General features: G+C 43.5%; 1 protein-coding gene across 1 annotated transcript; it reads left to right on the top strand.

The window, feature by feature from the left end:
- The first annotated feature begins 7,115 nt into the window (after window positions 1-7,115).
- Window positions 7,116-23,707, top strand: AMBN (ameloblastin). The gene is made up of 8 exons (XM_083719615.1): window positions 7,116-7,233; window positions 9,733-9,850; window positions 13,809-13,856; window positions 15,670-15,789; window positions 16,647-16,886; window positions 19,727-19,771; window positions 20,681-20,725; window positions 22,722-23,707. Exons 2-8 carry the CDS (start codon window positions 9,797-9,799, stop codon window positions 23,196-23,198), a joined length of 1,029 nt encoding a protein of 342 aa, XP_083575741.1. The 5' UTR covers window positions 7,116-7,233; window positions 9,733-9,796; the 3' UTR covers window positions 23,199-23,707.
- The last annotated feature ends 2,998 nt before the right edge of the window (window positions 23,708-26,705 follow it).

Genomic DNA, 26,705 nt, shown 5'->3' with positions numbered 1-26,705 from the left:
TAATTTGCTTCTCCTGCCTGTACTAGCAGAGTTCACCCTATGGTTCAGGCTAGGCTGCCATCTGAATATTCAAGATGAAATGGAAACAAACTCATTCAAGATGAAATGGAAACAAACAAACATTCACCAGGTTTCCCTCTCTAGCTCTGGGGTTATGCTTCAGGCACAGCACACACCTTGGCAATGAAAAGTGTTCCTTCCAGTGTTGTAACACCAGCCTTTTGGCCACCAACAGGGTGCACAAAGACCACATACATTACCCTTCCGTCAAGGCCCACAGTATTGGAATATAAATTGTGTGCATCCTAGAATTTTAGGAATTTTCCAAGGACAAAGCTGATATTGACAATGACTTCCATCCAAAATGGCGTCACTATAAGGCACCACCTAGACAGCATCTCAAAAAGCAGAGACACCACTTTGCCAACAAAGGTCTGTATAGTTAAAGCTATGGTTTCCCAGTAGTGATGTATGGAAGTGAGAGCTGGACCATAAAGAAGGCTGATCGCCGTAGAATTGATGCTTTTGAATTATGGTGCTGGAGGAGACTCTTGAGAGTCCCATGGACTGCAAGAAGATCAAACCTATCCATTCTGAAGGAAATCAGCCCTGAGTGCTCACTGGAAGGACAGATCCTGAAGCTGAGACTCCAATACTTTGGCCACCTGATGAGAAGAGAAGACTCCCTGGAAAAGACCCTGATGTTGGGAAAGATGGGGGGCACAAGGAGAAGGGGATGACAGAGGACGAGATGGTTGGATAGTGTTCTTGAAGCTACCAGCATAGTTTAACCAAACTGCGGGAGGCAGTGGCAGATAGGAGTGCCTGGCGTGCTCTGGTCCATGGGGTCATGAAGAGTCGGACACGACTAAACGACTAAACAACAACATAAGGCACTACCACACCTTTCAACACCACACTTGGCAGAATGTCTGTGCATGCAAGACATTTCTGACAATTCCTTCATCCAAGTTGTTTATGAAGCCATTGAACAATAACAGGCCCAGGACAGAACCCTGTGGCACCTCACTCTTCACTTTTCCCCAGGATAACAAGGAACCATTAATGAGTCCTAGTCCAACATTCCAACCAGTGCACCACACTGGCTCACTTTAGTACTGTTTGCATGCAAATTCTTTCCAAAACCTTTTCTGTTTCTTCTTTGGTCTTTTTTGTCTTTCTTTCATCATAGATGCAACAAGTCCTAAGAATATATTCCATAGCCACCTTATTCCCGACTGCAAGGGAAGCAGGAGATGGTAGAGACAAAATTGACTTTGCCACGAATTTCTGCCTTGTTTGAACATATCTAGAGCACTTAAATAATACAATTTCCATTGACATTCTCTTGAATTCAATTCCTGAATTCTTTAGGCACTTTCAAAATTTCCCCAGAGAATCTGGCTATGTGACAAAGTAATTTTGCCTCGAGCCTTTAATTTAAAGGATGAAAGCAAGTCAAATCACATCAGAGTGGAAGTCAACGCCTGACTGCTGGTTTTGTCCTTTCTTCCAAGTTAAGAGAAAAAGTTCAGTGAAAGAAAAACAGTGCCACAGCAGGAAACAGAGACAGCTTTATTGTTGTAATTTCATTTAGACACGGGGGTATATTTAAAAGGAATATCGAGATGTAAAGGCCTTATGTTAAGGGAGGCATTCAGAATGGTTGTGAGGTAAAAAGGTAAAGGTACCCCTGCCCGTACGGGCCAGTCTTGACAGACTCTGGGGTTGGTGCGCCCATCTCACTCAAGAGGCCAGGGGCCAGCGCTGTCCGGAGACACTTCCGGGTCACGTGGCCAGCGTGACATCGCTGCTCTGGCGAGCCAGAGCCGCAAACGGAAACGCCGTTTACCTTCCCGCTGGTAAGCGGTCCCAATTTATCTACTTGCACCCGGAGGTGCTTTCGAACTGCTAGGTTGGCAGGCGCTGGGACCGAGCAGCGGGAGTGCACCCCGCCACAGGGATTCGAACCGCCGACCTTTCGATCGGCAAGTCCTAGGCGCTGAGGCTTTAACCCACAGCGCCACCTGCATCCCCGGTTGTGAGGTACATATATTCTAATTTCATTTATCAGAAATTTACTTTAAATATATAGAGTACTTCAAATCTCCCATTTTGGAGCATGAATATTGGTTTTAGGTAAAGGGAAAGGGACCCCTGACCATTAGGTCCAGTCGTGGCTGACTCTGGGGTTGCGGCGCTCATCTCGCTTTATTGGCCGAGGGAGCAGGCTAAGCTGCTTCTGGAGAACCAGAGCAGCACACGGAAACGCCGTCTATCTTCCCGCTGGAGCGGTACCTATTTATCTACTTGCACTTTGAGGTGCTTTCAAACTGCTAGGTTGGCAGGAGCAGGGACTGAGCAACGGGAGCTCACCCCATCACGGGGATTCGAACCACTAACCTTCTGATCGGCAAGTCCTAGGCTCTGTGGTTTAACCTACAGTGCCACCTGCGTCCCAATATTGGTTGTAGGTGAGCTTTAAAAAATGGTCATGTGACAATTCTATGTCCCCTTTGAAAACAAGTGAAGAAGTGATTTGAATTCAATGATTTTTATCTGGATGCCATGTTCTGAAGGGTTTGGTTGGTTTGGTTTAGGTTTTTGTTTTTAGGGGGGCATTATATGACTTTATATTTTCTGAAGAATCCATGGGATTTTGGGATGGGATCATCCTGTTCTTAATGCAGGGGTATGTTCAACATTCATTCACTGTAGTCATTCAACTAAGTGACTCACAGGTGTGAACCATCACAAAATAATCACCTCATACAGAACCACCATGTCATTTCATAGAATCATAGAACTGTAGAGTTGGAAGAAGCCATGAAGGTCATCTAGTCCACTGTTTCCCAACCTTGTTGTTTTTGGACTACAAATCCCATCAACCCTAGCTAGCAAGACCAGTGGTCAGGGATGATGGGAATTGTAGTTAAAAAACAACTGAAGACCCAAGGATGGGAAACACTGATCTAGTCCGACCCCCCCGAAATGCAGGAATCTTTTTGCCCAATGTGAAACTTGAATCCATGACCCTGAGATTAAGAGTCTCATGCTCTACTAACATACCCCAGTCATATGATGTCAATTAAAATTAAATTCCTTTTTTCAGTAAAGGTGTTTTTTTCCCCTTCAGTAAGAGATCTGACGTGGTGTTATGATCTAAACCGTTGAGCCTCTTGGGCTTGCTGAAGGTCAGCGGTTCGAATCTGCATGACGGGGTGAGCTTCTGTCGGTCTGTCCCAGCTTCTGCCAACTTAGCAGTTCGAAAGCAGGCCAGTGCAAGTAGATAAATAGGTACCACTGCAGCAGGAAGGTAAACAGCGTTTCCGAGCGCTCTGGCACTCATCATGATGTCCTGTTGCCGTAGAAGCTGGCCACATGACCCGGAAAGCTGTCTGTGGACAAACGCGACTCCCTCAGCCTGAAAAGCTTACCTACAGAAACAACAAAAAGAGATGGGCTCTTTGGCAGGTTTTGAATAAACATTCACAATCTTATTTAAGTAAAATATGAAGAAAGACAATGCAATAACATCTAAAGTATATTAATATGCAGACAATAAAAAATAATGTAACAAAACATAAGGGGAAGATGAGGGAAGTCATTGGGGAAGGTGGGGATTGTAAAATGTAAAATTGGATAATTGTATTTGCAATTTGTATTAACGAAAGAAATTTAATAAAATATTTATAAAATAAAATAAAAAGCGAGATGAGCACCGCACCCCATAATTGCCTTTGACTGGATTTAACTGTCCAGGGTTCCTTTGCCTTTAGCTTTTACCTTTGCTTTGCTATTAAATCTCTTGAGATGAAATATTACAAAACAATTCAAAGTTTTCATTTCATACTTGTGTACAACAATGCACTCACATCTTTCTTTCTTATCTGAAAAGTCAACATCGTCAACGAAATGTTTCTGGTTAAAGACCACAAACCAATTCCAATTATCATTATGTCTCTTTATCTTGTTTATTCCTTTCCTTCATTCTTGATCCAACACATCCTCTCATCAGATGTGTTGATGTCAACATAAGCATAACATCTTCTATATCCTGCTCTGACTGATCCCCCTAGTTACAGGGCATATCCAAGTTCTTGTGGCTGCCATTAAATCAATGATAATTAACTGGGGATATCCAGTGCTTTTTTTGGGGGGGGGGGTACTCTCATTTTCCTCCTCATATTGAAATACTGCCCCTCAATGAGGCCAAACTTAGATTCACAAAATGTTTAGGGGTATGCATCCCACTGCGTCCCCCCAGAAGAAAGCACTGAGGATATCTGTGACTTCCTTCTATGGAGCCTAAAATAAAATTATTATTATCATTAACATTATCATCATCATTATTTCTTTATTTATACCCCACCCATCTGGCTGGGTTTCCCCAGCCACTCTGGGAGGCTTCCAACGAAAAGTTAAAAATACATTAAAACATCAGTCATTAAAAACTTCCCTAAACAGGGCAGCCTTCCGATGATAGTCAGATTTGGTGGGATAATAACTGTAGGTATATTATGCCTGATTACTGATGAAACTTCCTTCCAGAATACCTTAATTTTACCTGGCTCCAACAGAATTTTCTGTGGGCCCAGTTACACATCAATAAGTGGGTGAGTTCGTACATGACTGCTTATATGTAATCGCCTACTGTGATGGGAAATTCCTGGAGAAATTCTAAAACTGGGAAGTCATCAGCCAGAGAAAAGTGCTTCAAAACTTCTCCAGAACTACACTGATGGTGCTTGTAAACATGCCACAATCTCCAAAGCTGGGAGTCTGAGTGAATCCCCAAATATTGGAGTCTTGATGAATCCCCAAAGCCATGAATCTGAATGAATGCCCAGATCCTTAGGCTGTCTCAGGACCTCTTTTAACCGCTGAATATTTTGCAGGATTGGTTGCCATCCTTTCCCTCTCTCTTTACAAACTAAGCCTCCCACCTGCTTGTACCTCCTGCACCTTCCTGATCAGATCTTTTGACTCCCATGTAGCCAGGGCTTCCTAGTGTCCCTATTTTCCAGGGACAGTCCTATATTTACAGAAGCCGTCCTGGTTTCTGATTTGATCCTGGAATGTCCTGCTTTTACTTAGGAGGTCCTTATTTTCATTGGAGAAATGTTGAAGGGCATGAAGGTTGGAGTGATCCCCAAGCCAAGGAGATAATAATAATAATAATAATAATAATAATAATAATAATAATAATAATTTTTTATTTGTACCCCGCCCATCTGGCTGGGTTTCCCCAGCCACTCTGGGCGGCTTCCATAGAAACCAAAAATACACTAAAATATCACAGATTAAAAACTTCCCTGAAGATAAGTAAGTATACAACCTTTAGAAGACATCTGAAGGTTTAATGTTTTATTATGTTTTTATATATGTGGGAAGCAGCTCAGTGTGGCTGTGGAAACCCAGTCAGATGGGCAGGGTATAACTAATAAAATTATTATTATTATGGAATAAAGGTAAAGGTAAAGGGACCCCTGACCATTAGGTCCAGTCGTGGCCAACTCTGGGGTTGCAGTGCTCATCTTGCTTTATTGGCCGAGGGAGCTGGCGTACAGCTTCCGGGTCATGTGGCCAGGATGACTAAGCCGCTTCTGGCGAACCAGAGCAGCATATGGAAACGCCGTAAACTTTCCCGCCGGAGTGGTACCTATTTATCTACTTGCACTTTGAGCTGTTTTGAACTGTTGGTTGGCAGGAGCAGGGACCAAGCAACGGGAGCTCACCCCATCGCGGGGATTCGAACCGCCAACCTTCTGATCGGCAAGTCCTAGGCTCAGTGGTTTAACCCACTGCGCCACCCACGTCCCTAAGATGGCCCTATTTGGATGTGCCCTATCAGCATTTGCCAATGTAAGGACAGCACTGGTTACTTGTCAAATCTCCAGGATTAGCCTCAGGAGATTCCTGGAGATTAAGGTTGATTCCTGGAGGTTCCTGGCCATACCTGTGGGGCTGGCAACTCACTGAGACCACCAAATAAAATCAATTACATTCAAATACAATAAATGAGACAATATACCTGAACAGTCTACAAACGATTATTACACAATAAGAGGTACATTACCAAGTAAAACATCCAAAAGGGTACACAGTATACAAATGGTTCAGCTTACACTAATCAGTGTAATTGGCTGACAGTGTTAGCTATTATTATCAGCTGAGGAAAAACATTTAAAACAGTTGGTTATCCTGGAAGGACTGTCCTGCTCTTGCTGTTTTTGGAGCACCAACATCCTTCAACTTATTCCCTGCAAAACACTGCATGAGTTGTGCTTTGTCTGATTTTACACTTACCTTGGAAGGCATGTTGCCTCAAGCTTGAGTGAATCTTTGTGATGTTATACTTGCCAAAAAAATCCCTTATTTTGGGACATTTTCTTAACTCATATTAGGTGGTGTCACCATGTATATATTGTACATGGATTGTAAATGAAGATACAATTCAGTAGTGATATAAAAGTGTTGTCATCATATTATTAGACCACCGTGTTGCTTTTGGATTGTCAGATTAACATATAATGTTGACACTGGAAGAAAACATGAAATGAACTATAAACCATTAAATAAATCTCAGCTGCTTTCATATATATTTTTCTTTCTTACCAGAAGATGAGGTTATGTCCTTAAATCAACATTTTCTCCTGGTTTTAGTTCATTTTGTACCTGCAGTGTGTCCATGTTTTGATACAGGTTTTGCAACTTGAACAGCTGAGTGGCAGGTAGGTATTCCACAGGACAGTGTTTCTAGAGATGCAGCAAGGTGGAAAGCTACACCTGTGGGACAGCTACTAAAATGGAGCCGTTTCAGGTAGAACACTTCTGTTGGGGCATGGAGAGGGTGACCGCCAAGACACCTGGTGTCATAAACAAGATTTCATCTCCATTTTGCTTTGTTGCACACATTCTGTTTTTGTGCTCATTTTCTATGTGTTAGACAATGGTTTCTATAAATATAGACTTGAGGATGCAATTATAAGTAATGAGATATCATGGCTTTGAGTTTTATGTGCTGTGGTAAGGGTAGGTGGGAACTTGCTGGAAGTCTGTAATTCCCCTGCCCTTTTGCTCGGTATTGATTGGTTAGCCGGCCATTTCAATAAGGCTTATATTCTAGAGAGAGAAGTTTACAAATCATTCCTGTGAAAGCTTTATCTTCTGAAGATTTCTCGAGTTGCCTCAAGACAACAAGGGTTGGGGGATTTTCAAGACAGCGTGAAGGTAAACATTTCTTTCCATCTTCTGTAATAGATATGCTTGGAGGAAGGGGACTGTATTCCATCAGAGGCAAGAGTTCTGTCTAAGAAAGAAAGCAGTCACGACAGCACACACTTTCCCCTGAATTTTTGGTTCTGCCTCAGGTTAGTGGTGTGTGTGTGTGTGTGTGTGTGTGTGTGTGAAGAACCCTGTGAAAAAAAGTGACAAAGCTTACATTACGAGAGCTCAAGGCAAGTGTGCTAGGCCATTTCCAGAGAGTCACTATTTTGTGGGTAGGATTTAATTGCACACTGACAACTTTAGTTTGGGCAATTAAAGTGGATTTGGTGCTCTTGCAGAACAAACCCACTCCCCTTTCAAAAAAAAATAACAATGGGCCTTTTGTGATGAAGGAAGTGGTCAGGGGAAGCACTGGGGAAAAGTAGGATAATAATTGTGTGAAGTAGGTCCTATAGCCTCCTCAGAAACAAATCAGAGTGAATGTTCAAAAAGTAGCGGGTTAGCATATCAACGCCCTGCAAACTTTGTGCAAGTTAATTAGGACTCACTAAACACAGACCCACCAAGTGTCCCTATTTTCCAGGGACAGTCCCAGATTTACAAAAGCCCTCCTGGTTTCTGATTTGATCCTGGAATGTCATTAGGATGTCCCTATTTTCATCAGAGAAGGGTTGGGGGGCATGGAGTTACGTGACTCCCAAGCCAAGGAGATAAGTAACTATACAACCTTTAGAAGCCATCTGATGGCAGCCCAGTATAGGGAAGTTTTTTTTAAAAAAATGTTTAATGTTTTGTTATGTTTTTATATGTGTTGGAAGCCACCTAGAGTGGCTGGGGCAACCCAGTCAGATGGGCGGGGAATAAATAATAAAATTGTTGTTGTTGTTGAATAGGATGTCCCTATTTTTATCAGATAAATGTTGAAGGATATGTAAACAGTCTTCAGGAAACAACCTTAGTCTTTAAGGTGCCAAATAACTTACTTTGGTTTTGATTTTTGCTGCAATGGGTTGTCATAACTTCTTCCCTAAAATTTATCGTTAAGAAACCCTTTCACCTTTCCCTCAGCTGCCATGAGGCAGAATGTAATGGCCGCCACAGGCAGCTGATTTGGGGCTTGTTATTGCTGTATTTTTATTCCCAGGGAGAGGCACTTTTCTACCTCAGGTGCTAAAGTAACTTGACTGGCTCTGTGTACAAAATACATTTTGTGTTGTGTGTGTGTGTGTGTGTGTGTATGTGTTTGTTGACTGGGAAGGGCACATAACATTTGCTGCTTTGCTTCAGGCAGCAAAATATATTGGGCCACCCCCAATTCCCCAAGCAAGAATTTCCACATTTGTCTTCCATTCCTCTATAAGTGAATTACAGGACAAGTGTATTTAATCTAGAAGCCCTGCCACTTGTGGAATATGGCCCCGCTGTGCTGGAGAGCTTGCTTGGGATCAATTCATTAGCATTGCTTTTTATATCTCTGTGCACTCTCAGCCTAAAATTACTTTTTGCAGTGTTAGGCTATAAACATATGACACAAGCTATTCTTTAGGGAAGAAAAATGTTTGGCACAGGGTGTATATTGTGTAGGCCTGATTGTGATTGTTATGAAAACCCTCATTATCTTGTAGACTAAAGTTTCAGACAGTTGCAGCATTATTCTTATTGGAGATTAGTGTATGCTCAAAACATAAATAAGCAGCAGAGCCACCAGGAACCAGAGAGGGGTTGGTTTACTCATGAGTACAATGGTACTTCTATTTGCATTCACCTCCAGTTATGTATCCTTCGGAATACGTACACGGCAAACCTGGAAGTATTTTTCCAGGTTTCGCCCTGTGCTTATGCGCAGAAGTGCTCTATGTGCCACGTGCATGCACAGAAGCGACACCTCCAGTTGCGGAAACCTCAGGATCTGACCAGAGCTCTGGAATGGATCCCGTCCACAACTGGAGGTACTTGCAAAGTCCATTTTTAAAAGGAACAAGTTTAGTTCAAGTTCCTCTTATCCAAAAATGAACTTGTCTGAGTTCAAATTTGCACTTTTACAAAGCAAACAAATTCACTCCCAGTTCATCCAAGCTCTTCAGTTCATAAAAAGTTTATCCTCACCTGCTTCTATGCTGAAGTGTAGGGTCTGAAATCAAATCAGTAAATGCACACAAGTAATAAGCTCTTTTGACAGGCAGAATAGGTAAAGGTAAAGGGACCCCTGATCATTAGGTCCAATCGTGACCAACTCTGGGGTTGCAGAGCTCATCTCGCTTTATTGCCCGAGGGAGCCGGCATACAGCTTCCGGGTCATGTGGCCAGCATGACTAAGCTGCTTTCTGGCGAACCAGAGCAGCGCACGAAAACGCTGTTTACCTTTTTTGTTTCAGTTGATAAAAGAACTTCACCAGCCATGGGTATTAAGTACCTCAAGCATGGAAGGCAAACCACATTTGTCAAAGGGGTCTTTGCACTGACTATGCCACTATTTCACTGTTTACTATATTTCATTTCCAGGACCTCATCATCCTCTGAAATTCTTTCCAGGTCCTTTTTTTACTCAAGACATAACATCAAAGATATGAAAAAATGGATCCTTATCTCACTCCTATTAGGAATCTGCTCTGCAATGCCGGTAACTAATACAATTTTACCTCAAACTGTTGTCCGTCAAATTAAGGAGAACCTGTTTCATGTTTTGTTTTGTTACTAGTAGTATAGATTGTTATTTTGGAGACTTGACATGCACAGTGCTTTCCAGAGTAGATGATCCTCTGGTTTTTTCTCATGTTGGAGGGAAATATAACATCATAAATATCAAGATGGCTTCCAAGGCATTTTACAAATGGTTTGAATTTTATATGACAAAGGCCCAGTGTTGCTACAACCCTGCTGAGACTGGGAGCAGATTATGGGCTTGATGGCTTGCTCTTCACGCAACCTCTTTCCCTATCCAGATAAATTTCCCCCCTTCCTTTCTTCTCCCAACATTAACTTTAATTTTGCTTCAGATGAGCAGCAGCAGAAACCATGGGCAATGCAAACCAGGGCTGAAAACTATTGTTTGCAAGTCTTACAACATTAAACAGACATGGCTTCCTCCAAAAACTCACGAGAAATGTAGTTTGTTAAGGGTGCTAAGAGTTCTTCGGAGACTCCTATTCCCCTCACAGAGCTACAATTTCCATAGTTCTCTGGGGAAAGGGGGTTGACTGTTAAACCACTCTGGGAACTGTAAGTTCAAATGGGAAATAGGTATCTCCTAAAAACTCTCAGCATCTTTAACAAGCTACAATGTGCAGAATTCTTTGAGGGGGAGCCATTATTGTTTGAAGTGGTATGATGATGCTTTAAATGTGCAATGCAGGTGCAGCCTAGGTGATGAGGAGTCCCATTACTTTAATCAGGACTATGTCATGCCTAACCCAGCTTGGATCGGGTCCATTCATTTTTGTGTCATTTTGTGTGGTTGCACAAAGGTGAATCTGTGGCCATTTTTAGACACCTAACCCTCAGTACAATATAAATTCCATGCAAAAGAGCAAGTCAGCAATGGAAAACCTGCTTCTCCCCTTTCTGAATACAAGTGATTAGCACCTTCCCAAATGCAAGTGTTGCAAAAGGTGGGGGGAGATTCAAGAGATATTTTGTTTGTCCGCAGATGCTTCTTCAACATGCCGGGATACCTGGAAGGGGTGGTATAAGCCTTGAGGTATATTTTACCCCCCCCCCACCTCCACCTGCACTTGCAAGTACAGTGGTACCTCGGGTTACATAGGCTTAAACTTACATTGCTTCAGGTTGCAGACTCCACTAACCCAATAATATTATCTCGGGTTAAGAAGGATGAGAACAGAAATCTCACAATGGTGGTGAGACAGCAGTGGGACGCTCCATTAGCTAAAATGGTGCTTCAGGTTAAGAACAGTTTCAGGTTAAGAATGGACCTCTGGAATGAATTAAGTACGTAACCAGAGGTACCACTGTATCTCTAAAATATCCGGAAGTCATTATGATAACCTTCAAGGAGAGCCGGTCCAATTAGCATCTTAAAATAAGCTTTTCTGAATGATGGTGTTTGCTGTTTTAAATCATTAATGAATAATTAGCCAGGGCTACAGTGCTACAGCTTGTGAAAGGCTAGCTGAATTGTCTTAGGAAACTGTAAATGCCATCCTCCAGCAGAGAGGGAGATCTACAGACAGGCCTTGGCACAGAGAGCCCTGCAAGTGCAGATGTTCCACTAGTAGTGGGGGTGGGCAAATCAAGGCATTCGGGGACACGTCAGGGCAGCCATGGATCATGGGGCCAACACTCCCTCATGCCCCTGGCACACCTACAGAATGATCCAGTACCAAAGGCAGCTTTTGCGTAGCGCAACCACAGGTGCCACCATTGTTTTGGCTCTCTCCAGTATATTTTCTGTGATGCTTAAAGGTAAAGGTAAAGGGACCCCTGACCATTAGGTCCAGTCATGACCAACTCTGGGGTTGTGGAGCTCATCTCGCTTTATTGGCCGAGGGAGCCAGCGCACAGCTTCCGGGTCATGTGGCCAGCATGACTAAGCCGCTTCTGGCGAACCAGAACAGCACATGGAAATGCCGTTTACCTTCCCACCGGAGCGATACCTATTTATCTACTTGCACTTTGACGTGCTTTCAAAATGCTAGGTTGGCAGGAGCAGGGACCGAGCAACGGGAGCTCACCCCTTCGTGGGGATTCGAACCGCCAACCTCGACCTTCTGATCGACAAGTCCTAGGCTCTGTGGTTTAACCCACAGCGCCACCCACGTCTGTGATGCTTAGGAACAAATAAATTCTGTTGCATATGGGCTTTTATAACTAATTCACCACCCAAGACTGTACCTGTCATTATTTACTCTCTCTATCACCTGCAACAAACGATGGTTACAAGAGTTAATCTCAACATCACCTAAGAACTGGCATGCAGCAGTTGGGCTGCTGATATGCGCAAACTGCTAGTGGAGGTTGGTGCACTAGGGCAAATGTGGCAGTGCCCCCAACCACCTTGGTCTGCCCTCTGCCCCTGCTTGCCTGCCTTCTTACAGACATCCAGTCCAGGGGATGGCACTGGCTGTCAGCTTCTCTCTCTCCCTCCCTCCACCATCTCAGCATTGTCTTTGCAGATGTCAGCAGGGAAAATGATGGGGACCAAAGTAGAATTTGTTATCTCTGCCTGTCATATATTCCCTGACCATTTGATAGATGAGAAGGATGAATTTTATGTATATAGTGGTGCCTCAGAAGTCGAACAGAATCCGTTCGACTTCCAAAATGTTCAGAAACCAAGGCGTGGCTTCCAATTGGCTGCAGGGAGCCCCGCAAGTCACGTCAGACGTTCGGGTTCCAAAGAACATTTGGAAACCAGAGCGCTCACGTCCGGGTTTGCAGCATTCGGGAGCCAAAATGTTTGATTCACAAGGCGTTCAGGAACCAAGGTATGAATGTACTCTGTGTTAAGAGCTAAATATGAATTACCTTTGAATGCTCGATGACAATATCTTCAGAAAAAGCATTTGCTAACTACCACTTATGGACCAACAGCTTTTACAACCTCAGAGACCCCAGAGATATTAAAACAGCTGATTAATTCTTATGTAACAAGGAAAAAAACCCTATTACCTTACAAAAATGTTTATTAGCAGCAAACCAGTTCAATGCACATATATTAAGGGAGGAGCGGAATAAAGAATTTGAAATCTTGATCTCGGCCAAGCAGTGGGAAACTGTGTTAAGCTCTGTAACAGGGTTTCCCAAACTCCAGTTGTTTTTGAACTACAACTCCCATCATCCCTAGCTTGCAGGAGCAGAGGTCAGGGATGATGGGAATTGTAGTTCAAAAACAGGTGGAGACCCAAGTTTGGGAAACCCTGTTCTATAACAAGGGTGTCTCTGGGCCTTAAACAAAGACTCGTACAACCTGCAAAGAAAATTTGACAGATTTTCACCACCCCTTTTCTCTCCTGGACGCTAATGCTTCGGGCCATCCCATGAAACTGTCCAGTAGGAGATTCTGAACAGATAAAAGAAAAGTGCTTCTGTGCACAATGCATAAGCAACATGTGGGAATTGCTGCCACAATGCCCATTAGCTTGGATGGCATTACCTTGGTCTGCCAAGGGTTACTAGCTGTGATAGCAACCTCCACTTTCAGCGGCAATGTATTTCTGAATACCATTTGCTGGGCGCAAAAAGTTGAGAAGGGCTATGGTTTCATGCTGTGTTTGAGGGCTTCCCAAAAGAATCTGGTTGGCTGCATTTGGATACAGGATGTTGGCCTAGACTGGATGTGTGTGATCTGGGTGTGATCCTGCAAGGTTCTTTTATGTTGATCTGACACAGGCATTCTACAATATCAGGGAGTTCTTCCACAATAAGAAGGCTCTCTGCACATGCTTACATGTGTTATTACTTATGTTCCAGGCACTATCTCTGGCATCAAAAGATAAGGACCTTGAGTTAAATACCAATTCTGAGCATCAGAAATTGGGGGGGGGGCAATAAGAAGGAGCAGAATATTGCGAATATAAAATGGTTGGTATTAATGTTGTGGGTTTTTCATTTCTTTTCAGCTGATGAGACAATTGGCAGGACCAAATATGGCAGGTGTACTCCCGCAGGTAACTGCAGCTGACTACAGATACCCTCTTTGAAAAATTCTCTTTCTAAGTGAATGTAACTGCAATAGAAAATACATGATGCAATTCTAGAATATTTTCCTATATGACAAACTACCCAAAAAATCTATTGTTCCTTTGGCAATAGAAATCCAATTGTAATATCCTGCTTGCTCAGCAGATGTCTGCTTGCATCTCCAAAAAGTTATCCGGAGGGTTGGGGGATGCCTCTAGAGTAGATTTGCCGGGGGCCGAAATCTTCATGGGGGAAGGAGATGAAGGAGAATTCCCATCCTATCTGCTGGCATGATGTTGGATCTTGTCTTCATATTCAACAACTGATGATTTCCTTCTATCGGTCCACAATAGAAAGTGTTCTCTCATACTGTATTACGGTGTGGTACACTGGTTTGACAGCCATGGACAGAAAGTCCCTACAGAGGGTGGTGAAGACAGCACACAATATCATGGGCTGTCCCCTGAGTCCATTAGATGTTATTGCAGGAGACCGTTGCCTCAGAAGACCAAGGAACATTCTCAGGGATGACTCACTCCCTGGCCAGCACCTTTTTTAATCTCCTGCCCTCGGGCAGAAGATATAGAAGCATGATAAGCCGCACCAACAGGTTAAAAAACAGTTTCTGCCTGTGGGCCATGAGGCTGCTGAATGGAAGACAGCAACATAGCAGCTGACATTTGGTGTTGGTGGTCGTCCGACAGCACACAGAGCATAATAAGGACTGAGAGATTGTGGGAGGGAGGGGGTAACCAATAAAGTATTTCTATATTTCTATAACAATCACATTGTGTTCAACATGCGCACAGCCTGTGTACCCAGATAGTTGCGCTGTACACTTTGTTCAACAAGTGTACAGTCTATGTATCTCTGTACATAATAGCTCAGCTGTGCAGATGAATGAATCGCACTGCTTCCCACAAACACTTGTGCATATGTAGAGACAACTTGGGCCTGTAGGCTGTGCAATGTGTGATCAACTCTCAAGCAGTTTAAAAGTCAATTAAAAGAGACAAAGGAAAGGTACATTCTGGCTCAAGTTGGCCATGACTAAGGCTGCAATCCACTCTGCAATTATTTTATGTTCATGTGACATACAGCTTAGTAAACGTAGAAAGGATTTGTCTGTTCTGCATTGAGAGGAATGGAACCTACTGTGTTATCCTTTACATGTCTTCTCAGAAGTGAATCCCGCTGAATTCATATAGGACTGCAGTCTTAGCCTGGGCTATCTTTGTTCCATTGGTTTCTTGGATATGCAGCCTATTTTAATGCATGTTTACTCAAGACTAAGTATGATTACTAGATAATAAGTACTTCCAAGCAAACTTGCCTAGGATTGCAGCTACGTATGGTCACAAACTAACTTTATCTAGAGGACTATGGATAAAAAGTGCAGAGCTTTTTATTTCAGAAGGCATTTGGAGGTCTTAGAGTTTAATGCTCCTGTTGTGCTCTTGTAAGAAAGGCTTTATGTTTTATTCATTGATATGGGTTTATGTTGTCTGTATTTCTTTACTAATTTGTAAACTAACTTGAGGGTTCCTTGGGTACCCAAAGGTGGAATAATTGTAAATACTTCTTTGTTCCACCTTCCTCTTGTGCCTCTATCTCTCTGTAATGAAATATATGGCTGTATTATCGAGCAGAAAAGAACTGGGTATGTCAACATAACATAAATCAACAAGAAAACCCATTACCAACTATTTATGATGCCACATTCTAACGTGAGTTTTTAAGAATGCTACAATGTGAATTGCAGCTGCAGAATATCTGCATTGATTTTTGCCATTTCTTTAGTATGCTCAGCCTTATAGCTATGCAGATCCGTTTAATACATTGTGGATACACAACTTTCTTCCGCCACATTCATCTTACTATTGGTTAAGGGGAAGACCTCAGCAACATGAAACTCAACAGGTAAGCTGCTTGTGCTACAATAATTTTGGGAACTGTACTCAGTATAATGAGGATGAAAAATAAGGTGCTTCCAGGGCATTAGAATTTTGCGGGAGAGATTCAATCACTTACTGGGACTTTAGGTTTGCCCAATTAAAGTGGACTAAAGCCTGAGTGCAACAAATCCTTAAAAAAAAACAAAAGGCCAAAAACCCCTTCAGCTTTTTGTGGTTTGGAAAGCAATGGGGAAATGCATTGAAAAGTGTGAGGAGAATGAAATATTACCAGGAAGATGTGCAAAACAGCCTGCAAGCGAATCAGGATGCTAATTATCTGGCATCATCAATTATCAATTATCAATTATCCAGGATGGATGGAGGATAAATGTTCATTGTCAAATAACATATCGGAATGAATACTCAAGTCATAGTCTATTTTGGGCAAAAAGATCAGGATGAATGTTGAATAAACAAGGCATCTGGATGTGATGCAATCACTTTCATATCTCTTAAATGATGACATCCAAAGTATTCCCCAAGATATTTGCTAGGAAGAATGGCAATTTTCTGTTTGCTGTCAGGGCACAGTTTACAGGGAGAAAGCCCTCTTGGAACACATAAGGAATGATTAAGGATTGTGCTATATCAGCATTTAAAGAGATCATCTTTATTTCAGTACAACTCAGTCATTAGCATCTTTTGCTAATTATCTGGCATCTTGGATACTAATGAAAGAACGTGAGATTTTGCAGGCAAGAGCCTAATGCATTAGATACTTTTAAAAAAGGCATGCACTGCCTTTGGCATCATGGACATAACTTCTTAATGACTGTACCCTTTTCCTTCTGGCTATTTGTCCTCCCACGCTCCTCTCTACAGTATGAAATCAGCATGCCTGTGCACCCTCCTCCACTACCATCTCAGCAGACACCCATTCTGCTTCAGCAGCCTGAACTGCAAGAGCAACCTCTCTTCCAGCTCATAAATCTCATTCCTACAAGGCAAGTCCAACTCCAGCAGTACGATATGCAGCCACCATTCCAGCAGAAGCCATTTCTGCTGCCGGAGGGAAACCAGCCAGTTGTCCAACAGCAGCCATCAGAGAGACAACCTCAGCAGGTCAGTTTTATAAACAGGTGACATCTAAGTCCCAAAACCACCAGTACAGGTTTCAGGGACTCCAGTGCTTGAAAACTGAGCTCCACCCACCCCCAGATGATAGGTTCATTTTCCTACCAAAGGCCAGTTTCTGAATTTTTGGAAGATTTTTCTTCCATCGAATTTCAAATTTCCATCCAATCCTGGTCAGCTGAAACAGTGCTGTAAAAGCACCCAGCCTCAACTGCAAGTTAGGATTAAGGTCTGTCTTTGCTTTTCTTTTTCACTTTGCGTCTCCTAGTCTTATATCTCTAAATGTTTTCTTGATAGATACAGCTACCCGCTGTACAAGAATACTCAGGGACATTAGGTCAGGCAGTCAGTATAGAATTTTATTTCACATCGCCTTGAAAAATTAACACTGAATTCTATGCACAAATAGGCAGCGCCCATAGTTCTTTGATACTTTTCTTGGGTACGTATTATAGTACCTATTCTATATATATATTAGTTTTTGCCTTGCATTGCATTTCACTGGATGTTTCTATGCTCCTTTCTCTTGCAAAGCTCTACCCAGGTTTACTTGGAACCCCACAAGATACAGCCCAACAACCACAGCATAGATCTGTATGTTGATTCTCAAAACAGTCATGCTGCCAGCACACTGATTCCCATAGCTGAACTCTCTTAACATGAAACCACAGTGGTGCACTTAGGTGCTTTCAGGCTCAGAACTTTGTGGTATTACAGTGGTACCTCTGGTTAAGATCTTAATTCATTCTGGAGGTCCGTTCATAACCTGAAACTGTTCTTAGCCTAAAGCACCACTTTAGCTAATGGGGCCTCCCGCTGCTGCTGCGCCGCCACTGCATGATTTCTGTTCTCATCCTGAAGCAAAGTTCTTAAGCCGAGGTACTACTTCCGGGTTAGCGGATCTGTAACCTGAAGCGTCTGTAACCCAAGGTACCACTGTACAGGGAAGGTGTGAGACAGTAATACATATTACTTTGATCACTCCAAAATATGGTCAGTCAGTTTTTCTGCTAAGGGTGGAAGGAACTGTCAGTTTCAATTCTCTCTGTTTCTCATTTTTCTTAAATTTAGTTCTTCACGTTTCTGCAATTCTTAAAAAAAAACCCCTCAGCATTTTAATTTGAATTTCTCATAATAAACACATTTTTTCATACAATTTTGTCTCAAGTACACATTTTTTTTAAAGCAATTACCTATAATATAAGGCATTTTAATGATATTTTCATTGACATATTAGCTTTTACACACACTGTCCCCTAATATATTAATTTTTGTAAATGTTGGAGCATTGCAAAATTTGGATAAGAGTCCATTTTGAAATATCCATGTGTTTCAGTTCTTACATTCGAATTTGATGCAGTCCCCTTTAAACTGAACCAGACATCTCACCCATCCATATTTGTGGGTTGGTGGGGGGAAGGGCTCCTGCTCATTCTCATGAGTTTGGCCCTGGACTTATGATGCAAAGTCCTACCTTGAGTGCATCAAGTAAGTATCTTGCACAGGTTTAAAAATGAGCTTATGTCCAAAGTGACTTTTCTGAGAAGTTAAGCTATGCAAGACCTCTGTTTATATAGGTGCTTTCTGCACCATCCATCATGAAGGAAAGCAGTGCATGGTAACACAGAGATCTAAAGCAAAGGCAGCCATCAAGTGTTTTCCTTTCAGCCTCGCTACCCCACATGCACACCTCACATTGACCTCACAGACAAGTCTGGGCAGGGCAGTAAAGGACTAGGCCAGGCATTCCCAAACTTGGCCCTCCAGATGTTTTGGGACTACAACTCCCATCATCCCTACCTAACAGGACCAGTGTTCAGGGATGATGGGAGTCATAGTCCCAAAACATCTGGAGGTCCGAGTTTGGGGATGCCTGGACTAGGCAATACAGGGAGGAAATTTATTGACTGATCTGGAGAAAAGCCATCAGTACAGTGAATCACGTAAAATTATTGCAGTACCTTAATTCACCCAGAAGAGGTGTTGGACTCTTCTTCCTTGGAGGTTTTAAAGCAGAGGTTGGATGGCCATCTGTAATGTATGATCTAGTTAAGATTCCTGCATTGCAGAGCTTTGGACTAAATGACCCTCGGGATCCTTTCCAACCCTACATTTATATGATTCTATAGAAGAGGTGATGACTTAAGTCGACAGTGTAGGTGCTAACTATAGTAGCAAGAATTGGGAACCTGTGGCTCTTCAGATGTAGTTGGTTTACAACTCCCATCATCCCTGACTATTGGCCATGTTGGCTAGACTGATGGGATCTGGAGTCCAGCAGCACCTGGAAACTCAAAGGTTCTCCATCCATGTCTTAGGTCATTTTGGTAAGTCTACCATTGAGAATATGGGATGCAGGTGGCGCTGTGGGTTAAACCACAGAGCCTAGGACTTGTCAATCAGAAGGTCGGTTGTTCGAATCTCCGGGATGGGGTGAGCTCCCGTTGCTTGGTCCCAGCTCCTGCCCACCTAGCAGTTTGAAAACACATCAAAGTGCAAGTAGATAAATAGGTACCGCTCCGGCGGGAAGGTAAACGGCATTTTTGTGAGCTGCTCTGGTTAGCCAGAAGCGGCTTAGTCATGCTGGCCACATGACCCGGAAGCTGTATGCTGGCTCCCTCGGCCAATAAAGCGAGATGAGCGCCGCAACCCCAGAGTCGGTCACAACTGGACCTAATGGTCAGGGATCCCTTTACCTTTACCATTGAGAACAAGATGCTGACGGGCCTATGGTCTGATTCTAAGCTCTTCACTGTTTTTCATGAAACAACAAAGAGTACTGTTCCTGAAAGCAAAACTACTGCTAATTGGTTTTCTCCTTTGTCTAGATGCCACCTAGTCTGCATTACATGTCCTACATAGGCAACCAAGGAGTAAGTATGCTGCATTCATTTACAAGCAATGAAATCCTTATCATTATCATGTCAGGGAGACAACCAAAACATTAAAGGAATATCTGGGGTGCAGTACATCTCTGTGTGCTCTGTGCACAGTATGAGAATGCTGGCAACACCAATATGGTTGTCACTCCACTAGAAGCTGTGGCCAGCTAGCAGCAGAACCAAAGGGCAAAGTGTATCTAAGTGCAGCACTTTTCCCTCATAGGAATGAATGGAGAAGGAACTCAGAGATGCCACCTGAATGGGGGCAGCGATTGCCCTTCCGCTACGGCCAATTCTAGCGCTCCCTTTCCTCCCCACCCAATGTTTTCCTTATCACAGCTTGATTACTTTGTCTCAGAAAGCTCAACAAGAGTATCTGAGAACTAACTTGCCACCCATCTACACATCTCAACCAGTTCATCATCATAGTCTCCTCCTTTTTGTCAGTCACACTAAAATATGACAAACGGATAGAATCAAGGAAATGATTTTTCCGTATGCTGCTTGCAAAAGAATAATTGCATTCTAATTTAGCTATTCAAATGTGTGTGTGAGAGAGGGGGGGGAGGAGGGAGGGAGCACGCTTATGGAAATGATCATGAACCTACCCCTGGAAGCTACACCTTGCAATTTTTTTAATTTCAAAAGACAGGAAGAATTTTCAGTGAAGGAAAGCAAAACACTCCAGAGCTCATTAACTTGTTTATGATACACTGATGTTTCAAAGGGAAGGAAATAATATAAGCAGCAATGTGGACTTTTAAACCATGTAGACAGAAATGTTTTATGAAGTACAATCAAATGGGTATAATATGCTTTAAAATGAAGGGTGTTTTCCCACCACTGTACGTGGTGGGAATGATTTGGTCCTCATATGCTGTTTACTTATATGTTCCTTAGGCAGCTCCTGCAAGACTAGGAATAGTAAGCTCAGAAGAAATGCCGGTGAGTCATGATAAGTTGAAATATGCCTCCTTAATTACTACATTAATTTACACTGTGAATGAATGAAAAAGCAAATTCTGTCTGCAAAGATACCTTATGCCAGTTTTCCCTTACCTGGTGCCACCCAGATCTTGATGGGCTCCAGCTCCCATCAGATCTTGTCTACATGGCCAGCGGTCAGTGACGTTGGGAGGTTTTTACCTGGTTGGGGGGTGGCTGTCTTATGCTATAAACATTAAAAGTGAAGTATTATAATAGCTACCATTCAAGGGACTCTATGAATTGTAGCAATGGCATTCAGAGTTGCTAAGGAACATTTCTCGGTTACCTCACAAAAAAATTGACAGTACTTGGAGAGGTCATTAACCTCAAACTGATATAATACTGATTACAGGATTGTAATGTCAGCAGATCTCCGTAATTCTCCTACATGGCTAGATAAGTATCACAGTACAGGTTCACCAATATTGAGTGATGTATACAGTTTACCACTGATGTTGGAAGAGAAATATTTGGGAGAAACAAATATATAACAGGGTTTCTTTTTCTTTTTTCTTTCTTTAAGCCTGTCAGTGCCAAGGAGGGTTAAAAAAAAAGCTTGGCCTTTGAATAAGCAGCCACACCCTTTTTGACACAAAACATTTCCCCTCAATTAAAAGAAACTACTCCAATCTGAAGGGATGCGGGTGGCGCTGTGGGTTAAACCACAGAGCCTAGGACTTGCCGATCAGAAGGTCGGCGGTTTGAATTCCCATGACGGGGTGAGCTCCCGTTGCTCGGTGCCTGCTCCTGCCAACCTAGCAGTTCAAAAGCACGTCAAAGTGCAAGTAGATAAATAGGTACCACTCTGGTGGGAAGGTAAACAGCATTTCTGTGCACTGTTCTGGTTTGCCAGAAGCGGCTTAGTCACGCTGGCCACATGACCTGGAAGCTGTCTGTGGACAAACGCCAGCTCCTTCGGCCTATAGAGCGAGATGAGCGCCGCAACCCCAGAGTCGGCCACGACTGGACCTAATGGTCAGGGGTCCCTTTACCTTTTACTCCAATCTGAATCAGTAAGTGATCCCCAACACTAAAATCCTACATTAGACTCTAATTCACCAGGAGGTGAATGAGAATCAAGCCCAGAATATTCCATTAAACACATACCTGGCATCAGAAATGCCAGCCCTATTTTTTAATACTCCCTTCTCATTCCAAAACATCTAGAGCAAATGTTTCAGCACTGAAGTCACAGCCCCCACTAGTAACAGACCATGATGTGGAGCAGGAAAACATGCATTGGTTCAGTTTGCTCAACACCTCTCTCCTCCCCTGGCACAAGCAGCAGCAACAAACCATGCTCCCTGGTTTAGCCTTTCATCTGAACCAGGGACTGTTCTTTCACTCAGGCCACAGTTGGTAAGCCCAAGAACAAACAAAAGGGAGCAAAGGAAGGGAGTGAAAACCACAGTCTCCAGTTTGGGTGTAACACTAAACCCAGGGATTGTGCAAAGCAAGGAGTGAAGTGAGAATCCCCTGCACATTCACAGCTATATAGCTTACCGTAATGTGAAAATACTGCTGCCAGTGTGGATATTGGAAGAGCTCAGCTAAATGCTACTGGGGTGGGCAAGGGCAGAGATTTAAGACATGGTTTTCATTTCATGGACATGTAGCACTGCTCCCTGGAGACCACCCTTCCTCCTAATATTACTGGGAGGTTGACACCAGTGGTACAAATGGGAATACCAGTGCAAATGGTTAGAGCATAGTGCTGATAATGCCAAGGCTGCAAGTTTGATCCCCATATGGGAAAGCTACATATTCCTGCATTACAGAGCATTGGACTAGATGATCCTCAGGGTCTCTTCAAACTCTACAATTCTATGGAATATCTTAGTTGAGATTCTAACTTTGGCAAAATCCACATTTGTTTTTCATAGCAGGGTAAAACTTAGCAATGGGAATTTATGGCAGTCGCGGTAATGGGACACTGAAATTTTTTCTCTCCCAGGGTGGTGGATTTGGTGCACCAGCCTATCACGCACCGGGCCCAAACCTGTTTGCCATGGATGCTAGATATGGAAACATGCAACCAAACCTCGGTGGGCCAGGTGATTACACTGTGGAAGACGACCAGCTTGGAATAACAGAGCAGCCTGAAGTTCAAGGAGGAGCCAATGCAGGAGCTAACCCTTCAGGCAAGGGGAGCAACATCATCTCCCTAGATGGCACCCAGGGTGGTGCCTTGCCCAATGCCAACAGCAACCTGCTAAACCCTGCAGCCCAGAGCAAAGGACCAGCAGGTGGACCCCAGGCCACAGCAGCCCCTCCGGCAGCTGAAGGGCTCCCTGACAGCTTCATGCCTTTTAACGCTGACGCTGCCATGCCTTTGGATCCCACCATGTTCCCCGTATCCACAGCCAATGCAGGAAATGAAGCTGGCTACCCACAAGTAGGTCAAGATATGTGGCATTTCCAAGAGCCTTGAGTGCCCTTAAGGAACGCATGCCCACTCCTGCTCTTCAGGTATTTCCTGTGCTTGATGAGGAGGACTATTAATCTTCTACACAATGAGCACCAAAGCATTAAATGTGCTAATCAATGTATGCAGCTTGTGGCAGTGATGGCGTAATTTCTCACCTCCCTGCCCCCCCATATCTTACATTTCACGTCTGGAAAAGCAACGGAGGTGCCAGATGATTAATGGCTAAAAAATGAATTCTGTTTCTGCTGGCAATCGTGGAGGTTCCCTTCCCTTTTGTTTATGCCACTTTAGCTTTCATATGCTTTAAGCCCTCGCCTGATTGATATTTTAAAGAATGATTATTATTTATGAAACCTTTGGCATTAGAAACCAGAAATGCACTCAAGATTTATAAGCAGTTGCGTGTTAATCTGGAGCTTACGGTTGGTGTGTGTCTCTGATTCTGATTAGAAGGCTCACTGTGTTGCATTGATTTATGTAGGCAGCATGTAATAAACTTTTATTTAGCCATATTAATTCTTCTTGCAGCTTGCTTTTCTTAAAATGTCGAGTAAATGACAGCGCAGTTATGCAAAAGCTGTTCGCAAACATAAGCAATTCTTAACCCTCAGTTGGGTCGCCTTTTCCTTCCCAGATACTTTGCCTACTGCACATTACAAGCAGAACTTTCAGGTAACCAGATTTAATTTGGGGAAAACCAAAGTCCCCCATTCATACTCTTCCCTGAGTCTTCACTAACTTGATGGGTCATGTCCCTAATCCCCAGGGGCAGCCGATCTTGTTTTGCTGCCTGATGAAGAATGAGAAAGTGCTGTCCCTGCCTACAGCTGAAGTCTCATTTACCAGGGTCACAGGGCAGTAGCTTCTGGTGAAATCTCTCTGGAAGCCAGCCAGAAATCTCTCTGTGCCCCCCAGCAGTAGTAGGGGGAGGCAGGGTACCCACAGAGGCACCATACCATGGGATTCTACTGCCCAAGGTGGCTGCTTTACCCTGCCTCATGGGCCTGCCAACCCCATAAACTGAACTGCTGGCACACCCAATTTTACAGATGCAACTCCCTTCACATCCCTCCTCACTTAGCATATAGATTTGCAACTGGAGAAGCTAGGTGTAGCTCAAGGGCTTCCAGTTGCTTTCCTAGCACAGATCTTGAACTGCCAAATTGTCATAATCTAGGCTAGGGACATGTGATGCTGGATCAGAGCAGGGTCCATGCATTCTCTGTTCCAAAGCGGCCAGCCCAATTTCCTCTGGGAAACGTCCATGCATTTCCAACATACTTTGTGAAAGATTTCTGGTGCTCAACCCAATGCCTTTTGCTGCCAGAGGCCATCATGCTACTGCCACCCTCAGACCCAAGTCAAAGTACAAAACTATTCAAGGGGCACTAAGGCGTTTTGAGAATTGTGGCAACATATCCCACAAGCACCGCCCTCTTCTTCTTTTAACAGACTATTTGCTACCCTTTCATGACACCTCAAACCAGTTACTTGTCTTTACCTAGACCTGGTTTTATTTCTTTGGCTAAAAGAAAGAAAGAAAGAAAGAAAGAAAGAAAGAAAGAAAGAAAGAAAGAAAGAACTTGCTCTCCCACTGCCGGTTGCACCAGCCTTCACAGACATTGTTTACTGGTGTAATAAATTACTGCATTGTGACCTGAAGGCCAAATGAAGAGCCTGGGTTGAACTAGAGCCTCTTTATATAAGATTAAAACCCATAGAAACCCTGCAGAGGCCAACACTATTGCATACCCTCCAACATTTCTCTGATGAAAATAGGGATGTCCTACAACAACAACAATAATTTTATTATTTTATTTATTTTATTATTTATACCAGCTCATCTGACTGGGTTGCCCCAGCCACTCTAGGTAGCTTCCAACATATATAAAAACATACTAAAACATTAAACATTAAAAACCTCCCTATTCAGGGCTGCCTTCAGATGTCTTCTAAAGGTTGCACTGTTACTTATTTCCTTGACTCGGGAATCGCATAACGTAACTCCATATCCTCCGACATTTCTCCCATGAGAATAGGGATGTCCTAAGGAAAAGTGGGGCATTCTGGGATCATATCAGAAACCAGGCCAGCTGGAAAATAGGAAGCCGTGGAGGGTCTGCTATTGGTGCAGGAGCAAACCTGAACCCAACTGCAGTCTCTAGAGTGCAGGCGCTGGAAGCATAGCTGTCCAGCCTGCATTCTACTTCCAGACTATACCCTGAATGTGCCTATACTGCTCCACCAGCAAGGCTCCATAGCTTCAGGCTGATTTAGCAGTTTAGTGTCAGAAGCAGCCCATATCCCACCTCAAAGCCCAGACAGGAAGCCTCAAGGGCAACCCATCACCCTGAAAGGTGCCTAAAGGGGGTCACCAGGCTGAAACACAGCTGCTCCCCTTCGCACACCTGAGCTCCCACAAAAGGGGCAAATCTCTATTTAGTCCCCTTTCCTCCATAGCTCACCCACTGGGCTAATGAGATGGTTATATCCTTGCAACACTGGTCCGTCTTCAACCACCATAGCCGAAGATGAGCCTGGCCATCAATGGTCAACTGAGAAAACTGCTCCATCAAAAAACTGGCACTCCCCAGAATCAGAAGTGCCAGAGAAAATCGTTTAAACAGTGCACCACCTGTGCCAGACCTGATCACCTCTTGACCACCCACTCCAAAAAATGTACCAACATGTACCAAGCAGCCAGTTGTAAAAGCTATGTCAACAAAACAAGAGCCATCCATCAAGGCCCAACAAATAAAAATCCCAGGGCTGACAGGCAAAAGGCAGATTTAATGTCGCATTTGCCCATCAAGGACCCACTAACACAGTTCGGAACCATACAGATCAAAGGAGGTATAGGAAACTGTGCACAACTGATCTGGGATGTGATGATTGAGTGATAGGACAAGTGGTGAATAAGCTTAAACTCACTTGGGGCTTTCTAGGACACTATAACTAGAGGCAACACCCTAAGAGAGGGCATTGGAGGGACAGAAAACAGGCCTAAAACCTTTCTTTTGTTAAATTCCTTATCTATCTTCTGCCAGGCTAGAGACTCCGTGCCTAATACCGACTTCAGATTCCTTGCAAAAGAGGGTGCTGTGAGCCCTCATAAGGGATGTGAAAACTAAAAAGAATACCTCCCTAGGGTTTACCTCAGTATCCTCCCTAAGGGGATAGTCCTCCAGAATTTGGCACATGGCATCCACCCTAGTTGGACACGGCCTTTTTTGAGATGCACTGTCCTCCCTCAGGTCCTGGATTTTTGCCCTGGGAATCCCTGTAGCTGTACTTTAAGAATTGACACATTCAAATGATGAGAGGTCCCACAGATGGAGCAGTCATGTTGACATTTGTGGGTATTCGGTGTGCAAGGACCACAGGAGCTGTACTCCCACAAATACATCCCACTGGCTGGTACTGAGGTGGACCAGGTAGTGGACTGGACCTTTGCCATATACAGAGGCCTCATAATCCAAACTGTGTTGGCAGCCATCACAGAGGCAGTGT

The sequence above is a fragment of the Podarcis gaigeae genome, assembly GCF_964106915.1.
Source record: "Podarcis gaigeae genome assembly, chromosome: 17".
Lineage (NCBI taxonomy): Eukaryota > Metazoa > Chordata > Lepidosauria > Squamata > Lacertidae > Podarcis > Podarcis gaigeae.
This window is presented reverse-complemented; position numbering and strand designations above follow the sequence as displayed.